At 44.5% G+C, this 27,814-nt stretch overlaps 1 protein-coding gene across 1 annotated transcript in view; it reads right to left on the bottom strand.

Annotated features, from left to right (window-relative positions):
• The window catches only part of GBE1 (1,4-alpha-glucan branching enzyme 1), a 264,980-nt gene that overhangs the window by 232,957 nt on the left and 4,209 nt on the right, over window positions 1–27,814 (bottom strand). The window contains exon 2 of the mRNA XM_056559362.1: window positions 23,419–23,538. Within this exon, the coding sequence (XP_056415337.1) occupies window positions 23,419–23,538 (120 nt within the window). The remainder of the gene's footprint in view (window positions 1–23,418; window positions 23,539–27,814) is intronic.

The raw sequence follows: 27,814 nt of genomic DNA, 5'->3' as shown, positions 1-27,814 counted from the left end.
ACTGTGGACCTCCAGATGTTGCAAAACTACAACTCCCAGCATGCCCAGAAAGCCAAAGGCTGTCTGGGCATGCTGGGAGTTGCAGTTTTGAAACTCTCAGAGGCAGCAGTGAGATCGCTTTACGGCGATCTCACTGCTGCCAATGAAGATGCTGCACTGCTGCCGGAAACTCACCTCCGGGACGCAGCGCCGCCGGGACCGCCTGGAGGACGTCGGGACCGCACGGAGGACGCCGGGACCGCTCGGGACACCGCTCCGACGGGTAAGTGACGCCGGGGGACGGGTCAGGGACACTTAGCAGAGCGGTGTGTGTCCCGATCCCCGTGATCGGAACTCACACACCGCGCTGCTAAGTATTCTGATAGCGAAACGCTGCTATCAGCTAGTCAGATTTGACCAACTGATAGCAGCGATTGCTGGGGGGGGTGGGGGACGAAACCCCCCGTGGTCGCACGGTAAGATGGCTGGCTATCAGTGATAGCCACCATCTTTCCGGGCGCTGCGGGGTGCCGCGAGTAGCGGCAGTAATGTCCATGACGTACCTGTATGTCATGGGTCGGGAACACCTTGCCACCCATGACGTACAGGTATGTCATAGGTCGGGAAGGGGTTAAAAGGCATAAATAATTTTATAATATCAGCTGCTACAATTGCAGAATGTAACATACAGCTTGTTTTTACAACACTACTGCAAAATAAAAACAGTGTATTTTTATATGAGTAAGGAAGAAAAAAAACTGAAAAAGCATGCATATTCCATCTCCTGTTGACTTCAGTGGGGATGTTCAAAAAAGCAATATTTTATATTAAAAAAAAAAAAAAAAAAAAAAAGAAATAAAGAAATACAGCACTGAAAATAAAAGGGACATGTCACTTTTTAGAGCAGTTCTGCTTCCTAAAATTAATGGGAGCATGAAAAGCAAAGGTCCTAAAAGAAGCACTGAAATCAAAGCTTTATGAAGCTTCCTTTAACTGTGTGAACATACCCTATTTTTACTGGTTAAAAAAAAAAGGGGGGGGGGGGTGTCACACCCCCTCCCATAGACATGAAAGACATGATCAATGATTGATGGCCTCTCTCTTATTAGTCCGAAAACCCCTTTAGGGTCTATTCACACGTACAGTATCCTGCGCAGATTCATGAGCAGGATTTCAATCTGTGTTCAGTAATTTCAGTTACATTGAAATATGCGCATAAATGTGCACATCAAATCTGCGCAGACTACTGTACGTGTGAATAGACCATTAGGGTACGTTCACCGATGCATTTTTGCTGCAGATCCGCTGCCCATTGACTTAAAATAGAAAAATATGCTACAGCAAATCTGCAGCAGATAATATTCAGTGTCAAAGTACTCTTAGGGTCCGTTCACACGTACGTATGTTTGCTATAGATCTGCTACATTTTCTTGTCCATAGACTTTAATGGGTAACAAAATCTGTGACCGCAAATCTGCAGCAGAAAATATGCACGTGTGAACGCACCCTAAGGGTCAGTTCACAGATGCGTATTTTCTGCTGCAGATTTGCTGGAGCAGATTATACTACCAATTGAAGGCAATAGGCAACAAAATCTGCAGCAGCAAATCTGCAGCAAAAATACGCATGTGAACGTGCGTAATTTTGCTGCATATCTGCAGCAGATTTGCTGCTGTAGATTTTGCTGCCCATTTAAGTCAATGGGCAGCAGAATCTGCAGCAGATCTGCAACAAAATTTATGCATGTGTGAACGTAACCTTATGGTGTGTCCACAAGTACAGTGTCCTGTGCAGATTTGATGCACAGGATTTGTAACTGCAGATTAGAAGCTGTGCTCAGTCGTTTAGTTTACACCGAGATCTGCAGCAGAAAATCCTGCACATTAAATCTGCGCATTATACTAAAGATATACCTTAAATATATATTTTACAATAAAAAAGGTAGGAATTACTGTATTGTACTGTAAGCATAGAAAGTGTATCATCTGAAAATGTCTGATTCTAACAACTTTATTTCAAAGCAATTGCTATTCCTGCATCTATATAATATAGTAGTGATTAGAGATGAGCAAGCCAAATCCGGCAACTCAGAATCGACCCGAGCTTTTGGATTTTTCCGGTTCAGCGAACACTCTAGCTTTTACTGGTTCTGCCAGAAAGCTTGTTTTGTTTGACAGGCGGAACATGTAGGAAGGGCAGGGGTCAGTAAGATGACGTAGGGAAAGCAACAGATCACATGATAACCCAGGTCTATCATGTGATTTAGTGTTTACTGTGTAAATCAAGCAAAAAAAGGCCAATAGGACAGAACCAGGAACACAAATTAAAGGACACTGACGTCACTCACAGCATTCTCAGTGCTTGGACGTTCTGCAGAGAGAAGACAGAGAGAGAGACAAACATAGAGACAATTAGTGGTTAGAAAGATAGAGATATAGATAGAGATTAGGAAGAGTGTGTGAGTGTGTGTGTGAGTGTGTGTGTGTGTGTGTGTGTGTGAACAGGAGTCAATTCCCAAGGACATCCTTCTCACAGCCTACAACAAATCCAAAGCGTTTTTCAAGGCTCATACCTGCAAATACCTGAATTAAACAGTGTTCCTTAACCAGCTACAGTAGCCAGTGCAGTGATCTGTATCTAGCCTGTAGTTTTGGTGCATTTCATATATTTCCGCAAACACCGTCAGTACTTATTGTGCAGTAATCTCTGCCACTCAAAAAGAGTGTTGAAGTTATACATATCTAACAAGCAGTGTTAAAGGAGTAGTCTTCTGAAAAGTATTTCCAGTCCGTTGTGCAAAAAAAAATAAAAAAAAAAATAAAAAAATAAAAAATGTAACTCACCTTCCCCTGTTCCACCGTAGCGCTGTTACTTCTGTTCGATCCTCCGGTCCAGTCTTCTTCCTTCTTTCATGTGCACGGATCGTCACACTGCACTCAGCCTATCACCGGCTGAGGTGGAACATCGCTGTGGCCGGTGATAGGCTGAGCGCAACGGAATGGAAATACTTTTCAGAAGACTACGCCTTTAATAGAGGTCTGTTGCATTTCAAACAGTTGGACAGGACGTGGAAACCACCTGGGCATGAACTGACATGTTCAGAGCAGGAGGGAAGTGGTAGTGTAAGCAAAAGAGAGAATACCGAGGAAGGGGATGAAAACCTGAGAAACGTAACAGTCGTAGGGCTGCTGGTCTGCTGAGCTCGGGTGACAGCGACACTGTTTAATGTTCAGGTTCTAATAAAAAAAATAAAAATAAAAACATCCCGAGGAGGGGCACAGTAATGTGTTGCAGTTTCTGTCCGATATTCTGATGTGTGGAACTTCCTCTTTACCTAACCTTATGCAGAGAACGAGGAAATATGTAATCAGCGTTAGGCCAAGTGTGACAGTCCAGAGGAAATGAGAGAAAAGTGCTGCTGCTTCTACTACTATTGATCCTCCAGATCCCTCCCAACTGACTAACAGCCAGATCTCTTCCACAGACAGCACATTTTCGGTATTTGCCTCATCAGTGTTGTGCCCTTCTCCTCTCTGATCCCATAAGTTATGCATTGGTGAATCCATGTATTCCAGAGAACAGTATTCTCCCAGTCACCCTGTTGTAGTGCACCTTAAATCCTACCTGGCCAAGTTGTTGGTGGCACAGGCCCTTCCATACCATCTTGTGGACTCCGCGGCCTTCAGTCAACTAATAGGGTGTGTCCAGCCCAGGTGGTGCGTACCTAGTTGCCATTATTTTGCAAAAAAAAGCCAAACCTGCTTCGCACAATCATGTGGTGAAGAGGGTGGGCCACTCTATGAACTTGTCTGTGTGCAAAACAGTGAATGCCACTATTGATACATAGAGCAGTAGCTACAACCAGGGGCAATACATGTCATTTACGGCTCACTGGGTCAACATCCTGCAGAATGAGGCTCCACCGCAACAAGGCCAGGAACTTGTCACACCTCCACGGTTGCATCGATCGGGTTCAACTGCTGACATCCCCTGCCTATCCTCCTCCTCCATGAACATCTTGCACCCCATGGAGAAGAGCTTAGCTTATTCTCCACCCCCCCCCCCTTTTATCACTGAAAAATCAAGCGCTGCCATGCCGTGTTACACTTGCTGAACTTGAGCGAGAAAAGCCACACGGCGGAGGAGCTGCTGCCCTGTCTGCAGCAAGAGATTTCACTGATTAACAGATCGTAAGCCTACATTGGAATACGTCGTAGCCGATATTGGCTCAAACATCGTGAAAGCGCTGCAGGTAGGTGGAATGACACACTCTCACTGTTTGGCACACTTGCTTAACCTTGTGGTCAAATGTTTCTTGACAACTTGGCCAGGTCTGAAGCCAGTGGTGTGTACGTGCAGGAGAATTTGCGTTCGGTTTAGCCGTTCGTATGCTTATAAACCTGACATGACTTGCTTTACCTACAGTGCCAAAACAGTCTTCCTCAACACTGCCTTATTTGCGACGCTCCAACACGGTGGAACTTCACCTAACACATGTTGGACCAGCTCTATCAGCAGCGCAAAGTGGTGACAGACTTTCTCATGCAAAAAAAAGATGATTTCTGGAGCCAGTGTGATTTGCAGCTCAGGGATTGGCAGCTAATCAGGGACACTTGTTGCATCCTCGTGCCTTTTGGAGGAGGCTACAACATACGTCAGCAAGGAAAACAGTGGCATTGAGGATGTAATGCCTCTGATATTCCTTTTGGAGCAGACGCTGGTGGCAATGATGGAAGATGAAGGAGACTTCACATCTTGATGGCTGCAGTAAGGATGTTCTCCTTGAGAAGGCAGAGTTGGATGAGAAGGTAGTGGGATTTGGAGATGGACTTTAACCCCTTAAGGACCAGGCCATTTTATACCTCAAGGACCGGAGCGTTTTTTGCAATTCTGACCACTGTCACTTTAAACATTAATAACTCTGGAATGCTTTTAGTTATCATTCTGATTCCGAGATTGTTTTTTCGTGACATATTCTACTTTAACTTAGTGGTAAAATTTTATGGTAACTTGCATCCTTTCTTGGTGAAAAATCCCAAAATTTGAAAAAAATGAAAATTTTGCATTTTTCTAACTTTGAAGCTCTCTGCTTGTAAGGAAAATGGATATTCAAAATATATTTTTTTGGGGTTCACATATACAATATGTCTACTTTATGTTTGCATCATAAAATTTATGAGTTTTTACTTTTGGAAGACACCAGAGGGCTTCAAAGTTCAGTAGCAATTTTGAAATTTTTCACAAAATTTTCAAACTCACTATTTTTCAGGGACCAGTTCAGTTTTGAAGTGGATTTGAAGGGTCTTCATATTAGAAATACCCCATAAAAGACCCCATTAAAAAAACTACACCCCCTAAAGTATTCAAAAAAACATTCAGTAAGTGTATTAACCCTTTAGGTGTTTCACAGGAATAGCAGCAAAGTGAAGGAGAAAATTCAAAATCTTTTGAATTTTGCTCTGGGGGCATGCCGCATTTAGGAAGCCCCTATGGTGCCAGGACAGCAAAAAAAAAAAAACACATGGCATACCATTTTGGAAACTAGACCCCTCAGGGAACGTAACAAGGGGTAAAGTGAACCTTAATACCCTACAGGTGATTCACGACTTTTGCATATGTAAAAAAAAATATATATATTTTTTTACCTAAAATGCTTGGTTTCCCAAAATGTTTACATTTTTAAAAAGGGTAATAGCGGAAAATACCCCCCAAAATTTGAAGCCCAATTTCTCCCGATTCAGAAAACACCCCATATGGGGGTGAAAAGTGCTCTGCTGGCGCACTACAGGTCTCAGAAGGGAAGGAGTCACATTTGGCTTTTTGAAAGCAAATTTTGCTCTGGGGGCATGCCGCATTTAGGAAGCCCCTATGGTGCCAGAACAGCAAAAAAAAAACACATGGCATACCATTTTGGAAACTAGACCCCTCGGGGAACGTAACAAGGGGTAACGTGAACCTTAATGCCCTACAGGTGTTTCACGACTTTTGCATATGTAAAAAAAAAAATATTTTTTTTTTTACCTAAAATGCTTGTTTTCCCAAAAATTTAACATTTTTTAAAAGGGTAATAGCAGAAAATACCCCCCAAAATTTGAAGCCCAATTTCTCCCGAGTACGGTGATACCCCATATGTGGCCCTAAACTGTTGCCTTGAAATACGACAGGGCTCCAAAGTGAGAGCGCCATGCGCATTTGAGGCCTAAATTAGGGACTTGCATAGGGGTGGACATAGGGGTATTCTACGCCAGTGATTCCCAAACAGGGTGCCTCCAGCTGTTGTAAAACTCCCAGCATGCCTGGACAGTCAACGGCTATCTGGCAATACTGGGAGTAGTTGTTTTGCAACAGCTGGAGGCTCCGTTTTGGAAACAGTGGCGTACCAGACGTTTTTCATTTTTATTGGGGAGGGGGGTTGTATAGGGGTATGTGTATATGTAGTGTTTTTTACTTTTTATTTTATTTTGTGTTAGTGTAGTGTAGTGTTTTTAGGGTACAGTCGCACGGGCGGGGGTTCACAGTAGTTTCTCGCTGGCAGTTTGAGCTGCGGCAGAAAATTTGACGCAGCTCAAACTTGCAGCCGGATACTTACTGTAATCCTCCGCCCATGTGAGTGCACCCTGTACGTTCACATTGGGGGGGGGGGGGGGGGGGGGGGGGAAATCCAGCTGTTGCAAAACTACAACTCCCAGCATGTACGGTCTATCAGTGCATGCTGGGAGTTGTAGTTTTGCAACCGCTGGAGGCTCCGTTTTGGAAACAGTGGCGTACCAGACGTTTTTCATTTTTATTGGGGAGGGGAGGGGGGCTGTGTAGGGGTATGTGTATATGTAGTGTTTTTTACTTTTTATTTTATTGTGTGTTAGTGTAGTGTAATGTTTTTAGGGTACAGTCGCATGGGCGGGGGGTTCACAGTAGTTTCTCGCTGGCAGTTTGAGCTGCGGCAGAAATTTTGCCGCACCTCAAACTTGCAGCCGGATACTTACTGTAATCCTCCGCCCATGTGAGTGTACCCTGTACGTTCACATTGGGGGGGGGGGGGGGGACATCCAGCTGTTGCAAAACTACAACTCCCAGCATGTACGGTCTATCAGTGCATGCTGGGAGTTGTAGTTTTGCAACAGCTGGAGGCACACTGGTTGTGAAACACCGAGTTTGGTAACAAACTCAGTGTTTTGCAACCAGTGTGCCTTCAGCTGTTGCAAAAGCTACAACCCCCAGCATGTACGGACAGCGGAAGGGCATGCTGGGTGTTGTAGTTATGCAACAGCTGGAGGCATACTACTTTGGCTGGGGATGCTGGGGATTGTAGTTATGCAACAGCTGGAGACACACTGGTTTGCTACTTAACTCAGTGTGCCTTCAGCTGTTGCAAAACTACAACTCTCAGCAGTCACCGACAGCCAACGGGCATGCTGGGAGTTGTAGTTATGCAACCACCAGATGCACCACTACAACTCCCAGCATGCACTTTAGCTGATTGTGCAAGCTGGGAGTTGTAGTTACACAACAGCTGAAGGTACACTTTTCCATAGAAAGAATGTGCCTCCAGCTGTTGCAAAACTACAAGTCCCAGCATGCCCATAAGGGCATGCTGGGAGTTGTGGTGGTCTGCCTCCTGCTGTTGCATAACTACAGCTCCCAGCATGCCCTTTTTGCATGCTGGGAGCTGTTGCTAAGCAACAGCAGGAGGCTGTCACTCACCTCCAACGATTCTCGCTGCACCAGGTCAGTCCCTCGTCGTCTCCGCCGCCGCCGCTGCTCCTGGGGCCCCGATCCCAACAGGGGCGCCGGGGATCGGGGTCCCCAGCACCCGGGGTGCACGTCCCGCACCCGCTCACGTCCTCCGGAAGAGGGGCGGAGCGGGTTGCGGGAGTGACACCCGCAGCAGACGCCCTGATTGGTCGGCCGGTAATCCGGCCGACGAATCAGGGCGATCGTGAGGTGGCACCAGTGCCAACTCACCCCTGCTGGCTCTGGCTGTCTCTGACGGCCCCGATCAGCCAATAATTCCGGGTCACCGGGTCACTGGAGACCCGATTGACCCGGAATCCGCCGCAGATCGCTGGACTGAATTGTCCAGCGATCTGCGGCCATCGCCGACATGGGGGGTCATAATGACCCCCCTGGGCGATATGCCCCGATGCCTGCTGAACGATTTCAGCAGGCATCGGGGACCGGCTCCGCTCCAGATGGTTGCGGGGGGCCGGTAAAACACATGACGTTCTCATACGTCATGTGTCCTTAAGGACTCGGAAATGGAGACGTATGAGAACGTCATGTGTCCTTAAGGGGTTAAGGAAGAGAGAGGGGACGAGGACCTTACTCAGGGTGACACTGATGAGGACAAGGAGGAGCATGACCAACCCTGGCAGTATGGGACAGAGGTGGAACAAGCTGGGCCCTCAGAAAAGATGGCAAAGATGGCAAGGTGTATGATTTCCTGCTTGCACAATAACAAGCATTAGGGATGTCCCAGTACCATTTTTTTAAGACAGAGTACGATACCAATTACCGATACTTTTTTCTATGTCATGTGACTTTTCTTTATTAACCCCTTAAGGACCCAGCCCAAATATACCTTAAGGACTAGACCATATTTTGAACATCAGACCACTGTCACTTCAAGCATTAATAACTCTGGAATGCTTTTACCTTTCATTCTGATTACTTTATGTTAGTGGTAAAATTTTGTTGATACTTGTTTCATTTCTTGGTGAGAAATTCCAAAATGTGATGAAAAAAATTAAAATGTTGCATTTTTTTTTTTTTACTTTTAAGCTCTCTGCTTATAAGGAAAATGGATATTCCAAATAAATTATACATTGATTCACATACACAATGGGGGACATTTACTAATCTAGTCTATTCTGGGTATGCTTATAGACCAGCGTATGTGGTAGTCTCCTGTCTATTGTGCTCCTAATTTATCAAAGGTCTCACAGCCCTTGATAAATTCTGTGCTCAGACTTCAGGGTCTACAGCTTAAACTGCATTTAGACCTGCTCCAACATGGTCTGACATTTCAGCGTATTTTGGGCAGATGCGACTTGTCGCACAAAAGTCGCACTTGATAAATTCAGCACCAATGCATTTTCCAATGCATTTCCGTCTAAAATAGACTTGCATGCATCATGTTCTAAAAATCCTCTAGAGCAAAAGTCGCAGAAAAGTCGCACATATTTAGACTGTGACTTTCTGTGAGACAAATTTACACAGGAAAAACCAGTCTAAATCCTTTGATAAATCTCCCCCAATATGTCTACTTTATGTTTGCATCATAAAGTTGACATGTTTTTACTTTTGGAAGACATCAGGGGGCTTCAAAGTTCAGCAGCAATTTTCTGAATTTTTCAGGGACCAGTACAGTTTTGAAGTGGATTTGAAGGGCCTTCATATTAGAAATACCCCACAAATGACCCAACTATAAAAACTGCACCCCTCAAAGTATCCAAAATGACATTCAGTAAATGTGTTTACCCTTTAGGTGTTTCACAGGAATAGCAGCAAAGTGAAGGAGAAAATTCAAAATCTTCATTTTGTACACTCGATTGTTCTTATAGACCCAGTTTTTGAATTTTTACAAGTGGTAATAGGAGAAAAAGCCCCCCAAAATTTGTAACCCAATTTCTCTCGAGTAAGGAAATAACTCATATGTGTATTTCAAGTGTTTGGCGGGCGCAGTAGAGGGCTCAGAAGGAAAGGAGCAACAATGGGATTTTGGAGAGTGAATTTTGCTGAAATGGTTTTTGGGGGGCATGTCACATTTAGAAAGCCCCTATGGTGCCAGAAAAGCAGAAAACCCCACATGGCATACCATTTTGGAAACAACACCCCTCAAGGCACGTAACAAGTCCGGTCCAGTTAGCCTTAACACCCCACAGGTGTTTCACAACTTTTTATTAAAATCAGATGTGTAAATGGCAAAAAAAAATTCACTAAAGTGCATTTTTTCCCAAATTTACCATTTTTACAAAGGGTAATGGGAGAAAATGCCCCCCAAAATTTGTAACCCCCATCTCTTCCGAGTATGGAAATACCCCATGTTAGGACATAAAATGCTCTGCGGGCGAACTACAATGCTCAGAAGAGAAGGAGTCACATTTGGCTTTTTGAAAGCAAATTTTGCTGAAATGGTTTTTGGGGGGCATGTTGCATTTAGGAAGCCCCTGTGTGCCAGAACAGCAAAAAATACCCACATGGCATACCATTTTGGAAACTATACCCCTTAACCCCTTAAGGACTCAGCCCATTTTGGCCTTAAGGACTCAGACAATTTAATTTTTAAGTTTTCATTTTTTCCTCCTCGCCTTCTAAAAATCATAACTCTTTTATATTTTCATCCACAGACTAGTATGAGGGCTTGTTTTTTGCGCGACCAGTTGTCCTTTGTAATGACATCACTCATTATATCATAAAATGTATGGTGCAACCCAAAAACACTATTTTTGTGGGGCAATTAAAACAAAAAACGCAATTTTGCTAATTTTGGAAGGTTTTGTTTTCACGCCGTACAATTTATGGTAAAAATGACATGTGTTCTTTATTCTGAGGGTCAATACGATTAAAATGATATCCATTATTATATACTTTTATATTATTGTTGCGCTTAAAAAAAAATCACAAACTTTTTAACCAAATTAGTACGTTTATAATCCCTTTATTTTGATGACCTCTAACTTTTTTATTTTTCCGTATAAGTGGCGGTATGGGGGCTCATTTTTTGCGCCATGATCTGTACTTTTTTTTGATACCACATTTGCATATAAAAAACTTTTAATAAATTTTTTATAATTTTTTTTTTTTTATAAAATGTATTAAAAAAGTAGGAATTTTGGACTTTTTAATTTTTTTTTCGTTCACGCTGTTCACCGTACGGCATCATTAACATTTTATTTTAATAGTTCGGACATTTACGCACGCGGCGATACCAAATATGTCTATAAAAAATGTTTTTTACGCTTTTTGGGGGTAAAATAGGAAAAAACGGACGTTTAACTTTTTTATTGGGGGAGGGGATTTTTCACTTTTTTTTACTTTTACTTTTACATTTTTTTACATTTTTTTTTTACACTTGAATAGTCCCCATAGGGGACTATTCATAGCAATACCATGATTGCTAATACTGATCTGTTCTATGTATAGGACATAGAACAGATCAGTATTATCGGTCATCTCCTGCTCTGGTCTACTCGATCACAGACCAGAGCAGGAGACGCCGGGAGCCGCACGGAGGCAGGAGAGGGGACCTCCGTGCGGCGTTCTGAATGATCGGATCCCCGCAGCAGCGCTGCGGGCGATCCGATCGTTCATTTAAATCGCGAACTGCCGCAGATGCCGGGATCTGTATTGATCCCGGCACCTGAGGGGTTAATGGCGGACGCCCGCGAGATCGCGGGCGTCGGCCATTGCCGGCGGGTCACTGGCTGCGATCAGCAGCCGGGATCAGCCGCGCATGACACGGGCATCGCTCCGATGCCCGCGGTTATGCTTAGGACGTAAATGTACGTCCTGGTGCGTTAAGTACCACCTCACCAGGACGTACATTTACGTCCTGCGTCCTTAAGGGGTTAAGGAACGTAACAAGGGGTACAGTGAGCCTTAACTACCCACAGGTGTTTGACGACTTTTCGTTAAATTTGGATGAGTAATTGAAAAAAAAAAAAAACATTTTTTTTTACTAAAATGCAGTTTTTTTCCTAAATTTAAAATTTTTACAAGGGGTAAAAGAGAAAATGACCCCCATAATTTGTAACCCCATTTCTTCTGAGTATGAAAATACCCCATGTGTGGACGTCAAGTGCTCTGCTGGCACACTAAAATGCTCATAAGAGGAGGAGCGCCATTGAGCTTTTGGAAAGAGAATTAGTTTGGAATGGCAGTCAGGGGAAATGTGCGTTTACAAAGCCCCCCGTGGTGCCAGAACAGTGCCCCCCCCCCCCCACGTGACCCCATTTTGGAAACTACACCCCTCACAGAATTTAATAAGGGGTGCAGTGAGTATTTACACCCCACTGGCGTGTGGTGACAGATCTTTGGAACAATGGGCTGTGCAAATGAAAAATTTAATTTTTCATTTTCACGGACCACTGTTCCAAAAATCTGTCAGACACCTGTGGGGTGTAAATGCTCACTGTACCCCTTATAACATGAGGGGTGTAGTTTCCAAAATGGGGTCACATGTGGGGGGGGTCCATTGTTCTGGCACTATGGGGGCTTTGTAAACACAAATTCAATTCCGGACAAATTTTCTCTTCAAAATCCCAATGGCGCTCCTTCTGTTCTGAGCATTGTAGTGCGCCAGGAGAGCACTTTACATCCACTTATGGGGTATGTTCTTACTCAGAAGAAGTGGGGTTACAAATAGAGATGAGCGAACTTACAGTAAATTCAATTCTTCACAAACTTCTCGGCTCGGCAGTTGATGTCTTATCCTGCATAAATTAGTACAGCTTTCAGGTGCTCCAGTGGGCTGGAAAAGGTGGATTAAGTCCTAGGAAAGATTCTCCTAGGACTGTATCCACCTTTTCCAGCCCACGGGAGCACCTGAAAGCTGAACTAATTTATGCAGGATAAGTCATCAACAGCCGAGAAGTTCGTGACTAATCGAATTTACTGTAAGTTCGCTCATCTCTAGTTACAAATTTTGGGGGGATTTTTTCCTATTTTCCCTTGTGAAAATGGAAAATTTAGGGTAACACCAGCATTTTAGTGAAAAACATTTTCTTTTTTAATTTTCCTATCCAACTTAAATGAAAATTCGTCAAACACCTGTGGGGTGTTAAGGCTCACTATACCCCTTGTTACGTTCCATGAGGTGTGTAGTTTCCAAAATGGGGTCACATGTGGGTATTTATTTTTTTTTGCGTTAATGTCAGAACCGCTGTAAAATCAGCCACCCCTGTGCAAATCACCAATTTAGGCCTCAAATGTACATGGTGCGCTCTCACTCCCGAGCCTTGTTGTGCGCCCACAGAGCATTTTACGCCCACATATGGGGTATTTCCGTACTCAGGAAAAATTGCGTAACAAATGTTAGGGGTATTTTTTTCCTTTTACTGCTTGTGAAAATAAAAAAGTATGGGGCAACACCAGCATACCAGTGTAAGTTTTTTTTTTTTTTTTTTACACTAACAGGCTGGTGTAGCCCCCAACTTTTCCTTTTCATAAGGGGTAAAAGGAGAAAAAGCCCCCCAAAATTTGTAGTGCAATTTCTCCCGAGTACGGGAATACCCCATACGTGGCACTAAACTGTTTCCTTGAAATACGACAGGGCTCCAAAGTGAGAGCGCGCCATGCGCATTTGAGGACTAAATTAGGGATTGCATAGGGGTGGACATAGGGGTATTTTACGCCAGTAATTCCAAAACAGGGTGCCTCCAGCTGTTGCTAAATTCCCAGCATGCCTGGAAAGTCAGTGGCTGTCCAGAAATACTGGGAGTTGTTGTTTTGCAACAGCTGGAGGTTCCGTTTTGGAAACACTGCTGTAACAAGACATTTTTAATTTTTATTGGGGGGGGTAGTGTTTTTAGGGTACATTCGCACTGGCAGAGGTTTAGGGTGAGTTTCCCGATAGGAGTTTGCGCTGCGGCGAAAAGTTTGCCGCAACCCAAACTTGAAGCAGGAGATTTACTGTAAACCTGCCTGTGTGAATGTACCCTGTACATTCACATGGGGGGGGGGGGGGGTCAAACCTCCAGCTGTTTCAAAACTACAACTCCCAGCATGTACTGACAGACCGTGCATGCTGGGAGTGGTACTTTTGCAACAGCTGGAGGCACACTGTTTGGAAAACCTTCAGTTAGGTTATGTTACCTCACTCAGTATTTTCCAACCAGTGTGCCTCCAGCTGTTGCAAAACTACAACTCCCAGCATGTACTGATCACCGAAGGGCATGCTGGGAGATGTAGTTATGCTACAACTGGAGGTACGCAACTACAACTTCCTGCATGCCGAGACAGCTGTTTGATGTCTGGGCATGCTGGGATTTGCAGTTGTGCAACATCTGGAGGGCTACAGTTTCTCGACCACTGCACAGTGATCTACCAACTGTGGACCTCCAGATGTTGCAAAACTACAAATCCCAGCATACCCAGACAGCAAACAGCTATGTGGGCATGCTAGGAGTTGTAGTTTTGCAAGATCTGGAGGGCTATAGTTCAGAGACTACCATATAGTGGTCTCAAACTGTAGCCCTCCAGCTGTTGCAAAACTACAAATCCAAGCATGCCCAAACAGCTGTCTGGGTATGCTGGGAGTTGTAGTTTTTCAACATCTGGAGGGCTAGAGTTTAGAGACCACTTTACAGTGGTCTCAGACTGTAGCCCTCCAGATCAACTTACCAGCTTCCGTAGGATCCAGGGAGCCGTCCTCTTCTGCCTGCACAACGTCGCAGCCCGCCGATCACCGTTGCACGCAGCCTCCGGATGGGTAAGTGGATTTTCGGCGTTCGGTCCCCAGTTCTGCCCAGCCTATTGTGGGTGGGCAGGACGGGGAAAACTAAAGTTAACCCCCCTGCCCCCAATCTGCTATTGGTGGTCGCGTCTAGACCACCAATAGCAGGGATAAGAGGGGTGGTACCCCTGCCACCTCACTCTTATCCCTTCAGGGGGATCGTAGGTGTCTTAGATAAACCGCGCTCTCCCTTATATTCGAGGGTCACTATAGACCCGTATGACCCGGAATAGGCGCAAATCGCAAGTGGTCATTTGCGCGGGGTGACTGCTGATAGATATCAGCAGTCACCCAGGTCCGGTTTTTAGAGGAAGGGCTTTTCTACATTTGCAAAAAAAAAATATTATATTTTATTTAAAGGGGGGGGGGGGGTGGTTCAAACTTTAATTAGGGAATGGGTTTATTCATATTTTTTATTTATTTTACACTTTTTTTGTCACTTTGTTAGTCTTTATAGGGCATTATTACATGTGATCTGTAGATTGCATACACTGTTAATGATATGCCATACCATAGCATTGATCAGCGTTATCGGCTCTCCTATATTTCTGCCTGCCATGGCAAGCAGCAGTAAAGAAGCGACGATTGGATGGCATGGAGCAAGGTAAGGGACCTCCAGCTGTCCTCACAGCTGATCGGGACACTGCAATTTCACAGCGGTAATCCCGATCAGCATCCATGAGCTAACCGGCAGTTAACTTCAGAACTTTTAGTCGCTGTGATCAACTTTGATTGTGGAGTTTAAAAGGTTAATGAAAGACATCACGGCGATCGGTGCTGTTTGGCATTAGCCACAGGTCCTGGTTATGACGCATGCTCAGCTGCTGGGCGTGCTGCATAGTTCGGCACCTCCGTGATACCTGCCGATGGGGTCCGGCGCTGAGTATCGGATTTGGTATCGGGGACATTTGTATGAGTACAAGTACTTGTGCAAATGTCCAGAATCGGTCCCCATACCGATACCAGTATCGGGACATCCCTAACAAGCACATTATTGGCTTGAAGGGAAGAGAGGAATACTGGATAGCCACACTCTCAAACCCTCGGTATAAACCCAAAATGGGAGGCTAAATTGAATTTGGCTACGCAGCCAGCTTGCCATGGATTTCCAGCAACAAACACCTGCTGAATGGGGGTCCAGCCTCTGCTCTCTGCAGTCAACACTCCACTACCTCTGCCAGCACTACCCCAAGCAAGAGGCAGGAGCATCAGCACCAGCAGTGACGGCATCTTGATGTTTGAGCACATGATGGTGAAGTTTCTGCATCCTGTATACTCCCCTGACATGAGTCATCAAAGACATGTAAATCGCCACCTGAACAAACAGGTTGAGGCCTATCTCAGCAGTGCCCTTTCTAGGACAGAAACCATGAGCCCAGTCCCCATGGACTTCTGGCTCACCAGATTAGACCATTGGCTAGAACTTTCCCAGTTTGACATAAGTGTTCTGTCTTGTCCACCCTCTTCAGAGTGTTCAACACAGCAGGTGGTGTGGTCACCCAGAAGCAAACAAGACTGTCAGCCAGCAGCGTGAAAAAACATTTATACTAAAATGAATAAGGCATGGATCCTTGAGGACTTAAACCTCCTCTGCCAGATGCCACTTATTAGGCAGTACTATCACCACCCCTACTGGATGCTAGTGACATCTGTCTGCCATCTCATATTGTACGCTAGTGACATCTGTCCACCATCTCATGCTGTCGGTTGGTGACATCTGTCCGCCATCTCATGCTGTGCAATAGTAACATCAGTTAGCCACCAGCCCACCATCTCATGCTGTACGCTAGTGACATGTGTCGACATATCATACTTCATGCAAGTATGCTAGTGACATCTGTCTGCCATCTCATGCTGGACAATAGTAACATCAGTTAGCCACCAGCCCACCACCTTCCTACCACTACCAGTCACCATCTCATGCTTTCGCTAGTGACATGAGTCTTCCATCGCATGCTGTACGCTATTAACATCAGTCAGCCACCACCTGCTGTACGCGGAATACTACTATGCAATACCAATCCACTACCACCCTACTTCCAGCCAGGCCTACACATATACACAACCCATCAACCCCAGAAAAGGGAGAATTTTTTGGCTTTTCATACAAGAGCTATTTCTTCTTCAGTCTTCACTACTATCAAAAAAAGGGATAATTTTTTGGCATGCTGGGATAAAGCCACAGCATCTTCTTATGCCTCCGTGTGCATATTAATACTAGCAGGTACCTACAACCAACTAGGAATACTTAATGCCACTTTACTTTAGTGTGCATAAGCCTAAAAAATAGGCGAGCTGGAGTAGTTATCATGGGTTACCGCATGTCGCCATAACTGAACCTTAAAACACTTTAAAACTACTTTAACCCCTTAACGACGCAGGAAGTATATTTACGTCCTCCGCCGACTCCCGCGATATGCCGCGGGGTCACGCGGTGTCCCCGCGTCATATCGGGTCGGTCCCGGTGGCTATCAACGGCCGGGACACGCGACTAATACAGGACATCACCGATCGCGGTAATGCCCTGTATTAACCCTTCAGACACGGCGAACAAAGCTGACCGCCGCGTCTGAAGTGAAAGTATCCTGGCTGCTCAGTCGGGCTGTTCGGGACCGCAGCGGTGAAATTGCGGCGTCCCGAACAGCTTCCAGGACACCGGGAGGGCCCTTACCTGCCTCCTCGGTGTCCAATCGACGAATGACTGCTCCGTGTCTGAGATCCAGGCAGGAGCAGTCAAGCGCCGATAACACTGATCACAGGCATGTTATTAGACACCAGTGATCAGCATTAGAGATCAGTGTGTGCAGTGTTATAGGTCCTTATGGGGGCTATAACACTGCAAAAAAAAAAAAGTTTAAAAAAAAAGTGTTTATAAAGGTCATTTAACCCCTTCCCTAATATAAGTTTGAAATCTCCCCCCTTTTCCCCTAAAAAAAATAAAACCGTGTAAATAAAAAAATAATAAACATGTGGTGTCGCCACGTGCGTAAATGTCCGAACTGTAAAAATATATCATTAATTAAACCACACGGTCAATGGCGTACGCGCAAAAAAATTCTAAACTCCAAAAAAGCGTATTTTTGGTCACTTTTTATACCATTAAACAATGAATAAAAAGTGATCAAAAAGTCCGATCAAAAACAAAAATCATACCGATAAAAACGTCAGATCACGGCGCAAAAATCCTCATACCGCCCTGTACGTGGAAAAATAAAGTTATAGGGGTCAGAAGATGACATTTTTAAACATATAAATTTTCCTGCATGTAGTTATGATTTTTTCCAGAAGTACGACAAAATGAAACCCATATAAGTAGGGTATCATTTTAACCGTATGGACCTACAGAATAATGATAAGGTGTCATTTTTACCGAAATATGCACTGCGTAGAAACGGAAGCCCCCAAAAGTTACAAAATGGCAATTTTTCATCGATTTTGACGCACGATTTTTTCCGTTTTGCCGTGAATTTTTGGGTAAAATGACTAATGTCACTGCAAAGTAGAATTGCCATAAGCCATAATATGGATTTTTAGGTGGAAAATTGAAAGAGTTATGATTTTTAAAAGGTAAGGAGGAAAAAACAAAAGTGCAAAAACTGAAAAACCCTGAGTCCTTAAGGGGTTAATACATTCCTAACCGTGTTAGACAAGGGTTTAGATATGTTAGGCCATGTTTTAAACATTTTTATGGGCTTATTTCATTGCCGGTTTGAGACGAACCGAGGCGAAATGAAATCATGATTTTTTTAAAGTTTGGCGAGTTATGCGAACCGAACATTTCTAAAGTTCGCTCATCTCTAGTCCTGATACAAACCATGATGTGGCCCTGGTGCAAATTTGGAAGAGGGTTCCCTAGGGCCCCTCTAATCGCAACATTCTTCTACCATTCAATTTTTTACTAGATGAAAACATCTGTAAAAATAAAGTTTCTCCTTACCATTCTCAAACAATAATGCTTACAGAGACAAACATGAAATATAGCTAACTCTCAAGGCTTTCTGCCGAGTGGTACTGCATGTGGTTCCTTGTAAATGTTTTGACATTGCTTCAAGTGAATTAGACATCCCTCAAGGTATATATTGCATGATCACCCTAGGACACAACAGCAAGTTCTTTGCATATAGAGTAAAAAACTAAAAGGAGGAAAAGTAACAATAGGAGTATAGCATCATTTAAAGAAATCCTAACTGTGAAAAACAACAGGCGCAAAGATATGATGCCCATATCATAAACTGGCTTTAGATAGTAATGTACTGTTTGCCTGTGGTCTGCTAAACAATCCAATGATGAATGCTTTAATGATGGTCTACAGGACATATGTGGGGCACCTAAATGTAGCCCAAGAGGTCACACTTTACATTTGGTCAGGTCAAGAAGTAGGACTTATTTCTGTTTCTAATTTGGCTGCGAGCTATATATTAGCATTCAGCATGTTCTTCGCAGATTATTACACTTATGGCAGCATGATCAACAGTTCCTTTTCATAAGGGTTAAAAGGAGAAAAAGCCCCCCAATATTTGTAGCGCAATTTCTCCCGAGTAAGGAAATACCCCATATGTGACCCTAAACTATTTCCTTGAAATACGACAGGGCTCTGAAGGGAGACAGTGCCATGCACATTTGAAGACTAAATTACTGATTGCATAGAGGTGGACAAAGGGGTATTCTACGCCAGTGATTCCCCAACAGGGTGCCTCCAGCTGTTGCTAAACTCCCAGCATGCCTGGACAGTCAGTGGCTGTCCAGAAATGCTGGGAGTTGTTGTTTTGCAACAGCTGGAGGCTCAGTTTTGGAAACACTGCTGTACAAGACGTTTTTCATTTTTATTGGGGGGGGGGGGGAGGGGAGGAACAGTGTAAGGGGTGTATATGTAGTGTTTTACCCTGTATTGTGTGTTAGTGTAGTGTTTTTAGGGTACATTCGCACTGGCGGAGGTTTCCAGTGAGTTCCCTGCTAGGAGTTTGCGCTGCGGCGAAAAATTTGCTGCAGCTCATACTTGAAGCAGAAAACTTACTGTAAACCTGCCTGTGGGAATGTACCCTGTACATTCACATGGGGGGGGGGTCAAACCTCAAGCAGTTTCAAAACTACAACTCCCAGCATGTACTGACAGACCGTGCATGCTGGGAGTTGTACTTTTGCAACAGCTGGAGGCACACTGGTTGGAAAACCTTCAGTTAGGTTCTGTTATCTAATTCAATATTTTCCAACCAGTGTGCCTCCAGCTGTTGCAAAACTACAACTCCCAGCATGTACTGATCGCCGAAGGGCATGCTGGGAGATGTAGTTATGCAACAGCTGGAGGGATCGCAACTACAACTCCCAGCATGCTGGGATTTGCAGTAGGGATCGACCGATTATCGGTATGGCCGATAATCACGATTTGGGGCATTATCGGTATTGGCAATTACCTTGCTGATAAGCCGATAATGCCCCGCACCGCCCCCACCGCACCGCGACCGCCACCCCCCCTGACCCGCCGCACCCCCCATCGTGATGCTGGGCGATATACCGGTATGGATTTTGCCCATACCGCTATACCGGTTGGGCCCCTCCCCCACCCTCCGAGTCAATAAATAAATTAAACTTACCCGTAATGGGGGTGGTCCGGGCCATCCATCCTTCCTGTAGTGTCCGGGGGCGTTCCAGGTGAAGAGTGAACCGGTCCGGGCTGTCCTTCTCCGGCGGTCATCTTCTCCACTCCGGGCAGGCTCTGGCCTAGTACACTGCATAGACGCCGCTACGCCGTGACGTCAGGTGCATCGCTGCGCACGGGCATCACAGCGCAGCGGCGTCTATGCAGCGTACTAGGCCGGAGCCTGCCCGGAGTGGAGAAGACGACCGCCGGAGAAGAAGGACAGCCCGGACCGGTTCACTCTTCACCCGGAACACCCCCGGACACTACAGGAAGGAAGGATGGATGGCCCGGACCACCCTGAAAGGTAGGGGAGAGAAGCGGGTGGCGGCGGCCTATGGCCCCGCAAAAGCCACTGCAGATCATTGATTTAAAGCGCCCGCTTTAAATCAATGATCTGCAGCGGTGTCGCAGGGGGTTAAATAGCCGATAACTTATACCGATATTCCGGTATAAGTTATCGGCTTTCGGCCCTAACCTGCGCCGATTATCGTATCGGCCCTGAAAAAACGATATCGGTCGATCCCTAATTTGCAGTTTTGCAACATCTGGAGAGCTACAGTATAGAGACCACTGCAAACTGTGGACCTCCAGATGTTGCAAAACTACAAATCCCAGCATGCCCAGACAGCAAACAGTTGTGTGGGCATGCTAGGAGTTGTAGTTTTGCAAGATCTGGAGGGCTATAGTTCAGAGACTACCATATAGTGGTCTCAAACTGTAGCCCTCCAGCTGTTGCAAAACTACAAATCCAAGCATGCCCAAACAGCTGTCTGGGTATGCTGGGAGTTGTAGTTTTGCAACATCTGGAGAGCTACAGTATAGAGACCCCTGTATAGTGGTCTCTGACTGTAGCCCTCCAGATGTTGCTAGGCAACTTACCGGCTTCCGTCGGATCCAGGGAGCCTGTTGCACGCATCGTTGCCCGCAGCCTCCGGAGGGGTAAGTGGACCTTCGGTGCCCGGTCCCCTTCGGTTCCCCTTTCTGCCCCGCCTATTGTGGGTGGGCAAGACGGGGAAAACTAAAGTAACCCCCCCCCCCACCCCCCGATCTGCTATTGGTGGTCGCGTCTAGACCACCAATAGCAGGGATAGGAGGGGTGGCACCCCTGCCACCTCACTCTTATCGCTTCAGGGGGATCGTGGGTGTCCGGGTCACCATAGACCCGTAATGGCCCGGAATTGTGCAAATTGCAAGTGTGAATTCACTTGCGATTTGCTCCGATCGCCGATATAAGGGGGTCTGATGACCCCCCCTGGGCATTTGCTCGGGGTGCCTGCTGATAGATATCAGAAGTCACCCCGGTCCTCGCCCGGCGCGGGGCGGGAAGCGAAATTCCCACAGGCGTACAGGTACGCCCTTGGTCCTTAAGTACCAGGGAGCAAAGACGTACCTGTACGCCCTTGGTCCTTAAGGGGTTAGAGCATCACTGTCATTTGTTCAGACATATCAAAAGTTAAAATTTTACAACTATGAAGTGCACGGCAGCACACTTCTTACTTACCAGCTGTCACTTAAAGGGGTTCTCCGGTGGAATGATTTTTTTTTATTTTTGTATTTTTTATTTTTTTTTTAGCAACTGGTGCCAGAAAGTTAAACAAATGTATAAATAACTTCTATTTAAAAATAGAACCGTCATGTAAGGACAGTGCACTATCATGTAAGGAGCCCGGGCCCCACCTTTTCCCTGCTGCCAAGGCTCCTTACATGACAGTGCGCTCAGCCTATCACCAGCCGAGGCGGGACATCGATGCGGCTGGCGATATGCTGAGCACAGTAGGAGTCACAGGGCCCAAGAAGCAGACCAGCACCGGAGGAATGGGATGCAGATATCCGCGCAACGGGGGGAATATAGGAAGGTGAGTTAAAGTTTTTTTTTTTTTTTTTTGCAGCCCAGGCACAGGGGAAGTGAAAAGTGGTTGCGCCACAGTTCTCCTTTAAAGAGGTACTTCGGTGGAAAACACATTTTTAAAAATCTTACTGGTGCCAAAAAGTTGACAAATTTGATATGAAAGTGAAAAGCTAGAGGACATAAATAAAATGGTTTATGACTATACAGGACATCATCTTCATCCTTGTTAGTGAGGTTATGGTTACATTATTTGACAGCCATCTGTTACATCACATACAGTTAACAGAAGGTTACAACATCAACTTCTGGTGTCTGTTAATTCAGTAGTTCAGCCCTGTGACCATGAGGAAGGGATGTATCTGGAAAAGTTACTTACTCTTATTGTATCAGGGTGAGAGTGTTCTGTGATAAGGTTAGAATACATATGCCCATGTATGTTATGTAGGGTGTTGCAGTTCAGTGCAGCAGTACTATTAAGTACACCCTGTTATGTGTCATTCTGGAAATATTTCACTCTAACTGATTTTAAGATTGTGGCAAGACGAATTTAAAAAGGGAATGTCCACAAACTTATTGTTTCATTCTTATTTCTAAAATGTAATCCCAATTCATTTTGTCTCTATAGCAAACAGAGCTCCAAATCAATTACATAGATTTAAAGTGTATCTATCAGACAATGTTATCTTATGTAAGGGCAGTATAGAGTCACATACCTATGTAAGAGTAGCATAGTGTGCAGATAAGGCTACTCTTGCCAAACGTATGTTTCACTCTCCTAGGCTTCACTTACACCCCATAATAAAGCCTATGAGAGTAAAATGTATGTAGGGGTAGGTATGTGGTGGTGGCAAGACATTGGGGGACATTTTAAAGCCTTTTACACTGCTTTTTGGTGTATACGGTATCTGTTGCCAATTTGTTGCACTTGCTCAAAAAGAGTGCAACATTTTGCTCAAGTGATTTTGACTATATTTATGACAGGCCTAAATGTGGTTCATGAGTACTGCAGCACTTATTATAAGGGTGTGTGGACTTGACACTGCAGATTTCATGCTGTTTAAACCAATGTAACTAAATGACTGAACAAAGCATCAAATCTGCAGCATATACAGTACATGGAAAGGTACCTTAACAGTTGGAAAAAAAAGTGCACAGCAATACCTGGAAAAGGTATTGCAGTGCACTCTCTGTTACAGCTATAGAGATTGATAAGAAAAGTAAAAAATAAAAATAAAATACATACACATGCTATGTCCTTTCATCAAGCATTGTAAATATTCTATCAATTATTACAGGTAGTTTCTGAGCAGCTGTCTGCTCTGTTGCAGTATTTCAACCCAGCTTGCCTCCAGCTGTTGCATAACCACAACTCCCAGCATACCCGGACAGCCAAAGTATGCTGGGAATTGTAGTTTTGAAATAGCTGGTGGCACACTGGTTAGTATACACCTGTAATAGTGTCAGTTACGGACTAAGCCAGCCATCATCTCCTGTACCTACCTTCTTTGGAAATCTTTCTTGTACGGCTTGAGATAAGAGTCTTGTTCTAGAAGCTTATGCAGTTCTGGAACTACCACATCTGTGTCATCCACATTTTCCGTCATGTCAACGCTATTAATGCTGCAAAGACCAGAGACACAAGGGAGATTATTTCAGGAGACAACCACTTCAATAGGAATTACTGATCAGAGCAGACACAGAAGGTTCTGTTATGTCAATGACCCTGCACCCTCTGGTCACAGCCGGTTAGGGAGTCCATCCAGTGACGTTCAGGATCACTGACAGGACAATGCTTCTCACATGTCCCAAAGCTGAAGGTGGAACTAAAGTATGTTACACCAATAATGCCTCTACATGCTATGCAACTGTTTTATCTATACAGTTTTACATTATAGAACTGCATAGAACTGTATTTTCAGAGACAATTGAGAAACCATAAATCCATTTTTTTATGGTTTGACATGGTTAAGGTTCAGTCTTTTTCTTTGCCATATAATCATTATATATTGTTTTTACTAGTATTATAAATCAACAAGAAGAATCTAAAACCGTATGTGTATATGTTTTTAGCTCATACAGTTTAACTACTCCTAAACTGTATGTACAAAATGCGGTGTGAATACACCTTTACACAGTGCTATAACTGAGGGAGCTACAAAAAAAAGTGTTTGCATGCTCTGTAAATGCCCTTTTTGCTCTAATCTTTTAGGCTTCTCAAACCTCCTCGACCCTTTTTTAACACTTCTATGCAAGCCTCCTCTACAGTTCTGTTTGCGCCACCCTGAAGCATACGGAGGTTTGACCTCATTGTAATTCCTATATTAAGCCTGTACTTGATACTGTTTAAACTTGAATAAAACATTTACTTAAAAAAATAAATTAAAAAAAAAATGTTTTTTTATATGAGCATTTTGAATGAAGCCCAACTTGAGGAAGCAACAAAATGTAATTAATAATAAATAAAAGACAGCATGTTTTCAATGCTACTACATAAAAAAAAAAAAAGATCTGTAAATAGTATAAATATATATATATATATATATATATATATATATATATATATATATATATATATATTTTTTTTTTTTTTTTTTTTTTTTTACATTAACGTTTTATTAAAAGTACAAAGTTCAAGTAAATTACAAAAACACCATCAATAAACAGGCATCGTAGGAAACGCGGTTGTCGATAGGGTACACACATATGATGCGTACCATCACTATATAAATTCAGGTATTCAGTAACAAGACAGGATGTTGAATACATTAAAGTGAATAGTTAAAGACATGACAATTCAAACATCAACTAGTCAACTCAAGGTACATGGTCCAAGCTTCTATGTGATCAGGGTAGGTACAATCAACAACAATGTGGTTGGTGTAAGCAACATATGGGAAGAAGAGGAGATGAGGACAGAAAGAAGGAGGAAGAAGAGACAGGAATATATATATATATATATATATTATTTTTTTTTTTTTTTTTTTTTTTTTTTTTTTTTTTTTTAATGGAGTCCTTAATCTCTTGGGGACACAGGACATATGCATACGCCCTGCATCCCCGATCCTTAAGGACTCATGGTGTACCTGTACGCCCTGAGTATTTTCGGTCCTGCCGCTCACTGGACGGGGATCGGACCGGGATGCCTGCTGAAATCATTCAGACCAGCGATTCCGGGTCAGTGGGGTAACATATGACCCGGAAAAGGAGGATGATCAGTGGTGTAATATACACCAACAATCATTCTCCGTACTGTCCTGGGAGGTGGCAGTGTGGTCACCCCCCACCCCCAGGACAGCTGTGATTGAGCGGTCATAGTGACCCCACCAATCACAGTATATGGGGAGGGGGAAGGAGAGCAGGAGCTCATTGCTCTGCTCCCCATCATTTTGTGTCTGGTGCTGAGCAAGACGGAACCCTGTGCTGCATCTCCCCCCTCACAGTACTAAAAGTGCCCACTGGAACCCTTTCTGTGCCCCTTGGCACATTAGATTGCAGCTTTAGTTAGGAAGGGACCGTTTCTTAGGGGTAAAAAAAAGATTTTTTTTTTTTGTGGCGCATTGTACGTAGGTGTCCAATGGTCCCCAACACCTTTAGTTGCGTGACCCGGGCCCTACAGGGTCGCTGTGGTCTGCCCCCAGCGTTTTTTTTGGGGCGCAGACCTTTTTTTTTTTGCTAACTGTGTGGCTGACAAATCTTCCATATAAAAGAGTGGCCGACCACCATTAGCTAAAGCCCACCCATAGTACTGATCCGCATTTTTTTTTTTTTTTTTTTTGTAGTGAAGGCGCTTTTTCTGGGATTATAAGCATCTTTTTTATTTTAGTTTTTGCACCTATAGTCGGTTTGTGCCACCAGTAGCAGGCCTGTGCTGTGTGGACGGATCGTACCTGTGTGTAGGGCCTGCCCCACCGCTGTATGTGATTTATCACTGATCTGCTTTTTTTTTTTTTTGGGGGGGGGGGGGGTTCAGGCGAGTGCTTTTTTTTCGGGTTTTTTGTGTGGGGGTCTATGTACAAGCCACCAGCCACTGTTCTGGGCTGCGTGGCCAGACCCCCCACTGGCTTCTGCACCCCCTGCCGCCACCAAGCGCTAATCAGTGTGCACACCACTGATTAGGTAAACGCATTTTTGTTTTGATGCAGGGCTTTCTACACTAGAAGTCTTTACGCCCAACAGTTCATTGCTGCTTTTTAGCTAGGCCCGATTGAGCCAAAATGAGGACATTTTGGGGCTTCGTACTGCATATGGGCCTAGTTTAAAAAACGAAAGGTCAGGCAGTACTGGAGTGGTGATGTCCTCTAAAAGACCCCACTCTACAGCATGGCCATGACCCGTCCCCAGTTCGAGGCCATTCGGAAATGTTTGCATTATGCGGCATAACCCCCGCAAGGTAGGTCTCTATTGAGGAGGCTCTCATCAGCTTTAAGGGGAGACTCAGCTTCCAGCAATACATCCAAATCAAGCAGGCACGGAATGGCGTGAAGGTGTATAAACTTTGCGAGAGTACCCTTGCAAGTACCCTTGTGACACTTGCCTCAGGGTACACTTGCAAGTTTAAGGTGTATGAGGGACGAGATTCCCTTATTGAACCCCCAGAATGTCTCCCCACTCTGGGTGTTAGCAGGAAATCGTTTGGGGCCTTTTGCACCCATTGCTAGATAAAGGTTACCACCTTTACGTGGATATCTTTTATACTAGTATCCCACTCTTCACATCCCTTGCCGCCAGATCCACGCTCGCTTGTGAGACAGTCCGGAAGAATCAAAGAGACCTTCCTTCCTATCTCCTGCAGACTCCTATGCCCCGGGGTGAGTCCCGTGCCCTTACCCATGAAAAACCTGTTGCTGGTCAGGTATAAGGACAAGAGGGATGTCCTTATGCTGACCACAATTCATGAGAAGGGCACACCTGTCCCTGTGCGAGGTACTGCGGGACCGGTCCTCAAGCCAGATTGTATTCTGGACTACACAATCGGTATATGGGGGAAGTTGATCTTTCTGATCAAGTCCTAAAGCCATATAATGCCATGCGCAAAACACAGGTATGGTACAAAAAAGTTGCGGTCCACATGGTACAGGTTGCCATGTACAACTCTTTTGTACTGTCCCAGTACGCTAGCAACACAGGGACATAACTGCAGTTTAAAGAGGAAGTTCTAAAGGCCCTAATCTTTGGTGACCGCCAAAGAACGGGTCAGAGCATTTCTGGAACTGTGGTTCCCCGGATCATCCCTGGCCAACACTTTCCAGGTGAGGTCCCCCACACTGGAAAGAAGGGATGATCCCAGAAAAATACAGAGTGTGTCACAGGAGGGGGATTCGGAAGGACACCACCACTCAAATGTGACACTTGCCCCAATCATCTGGCCTCTGCATTAAGGATTGCTTCATCGAGTATCACACTTCCATGGAGCACTAAATTTTATATCCTTTCCCCTAATTTTTATTCCCCAGAATTCAACTCCAATGTACCAGTCCAGAGTACATTGGGGGGGGGGGGGGGGGGGGGATTTATCTAAGTTGTCTATTTCCCGCATCAATATAGACCAAATAGGGTTAGGCAGGTCTATTGTACGCTTAATTTATCAAAAGTCGCGCAGCTCTTGATAAATTCTGCGCACAGACTTCGGGATCTACAGTTTAGACTATTTAAACCTTCTTCAGTATTGTCTGACATTTCAGCGTAATTTAGGCCAACGTGACTTTTTGCCGAAAAGTCACTATTGATAAATTCAGCACCACTGCATTTTTCTGTCTAAAATAGAAGAGAATGCATCATGTTCTAAAAATCCTCTAAAGCAAAAGACTGCGACTTTCTGTGCGACAAATTTAGACAGGAAAAAACAGACTAAATACTTAGATAAATCTTCCCCATTGTCTTCCATATTTTAAAACCA

Source organism: Hyla sarda, chromosome 2, assembly GCF_029499605.1.
Source record: "Hyla sarda isolate aHylSar1 chromosome 2, aHylSar1.hap1, whole genome shotgun sequence".
NCBI classification, from domain to species: Eukaryota; Metazoa; Chordata; class Amphibia; order Anura; family Hylidae; genus Hyla; species Hyla sarda.
The sequence above is the reverse complement of the archived record's forward strand: the minus strand, read 5'-3'. Positions and strand labels throughout refer to the sequence as shown.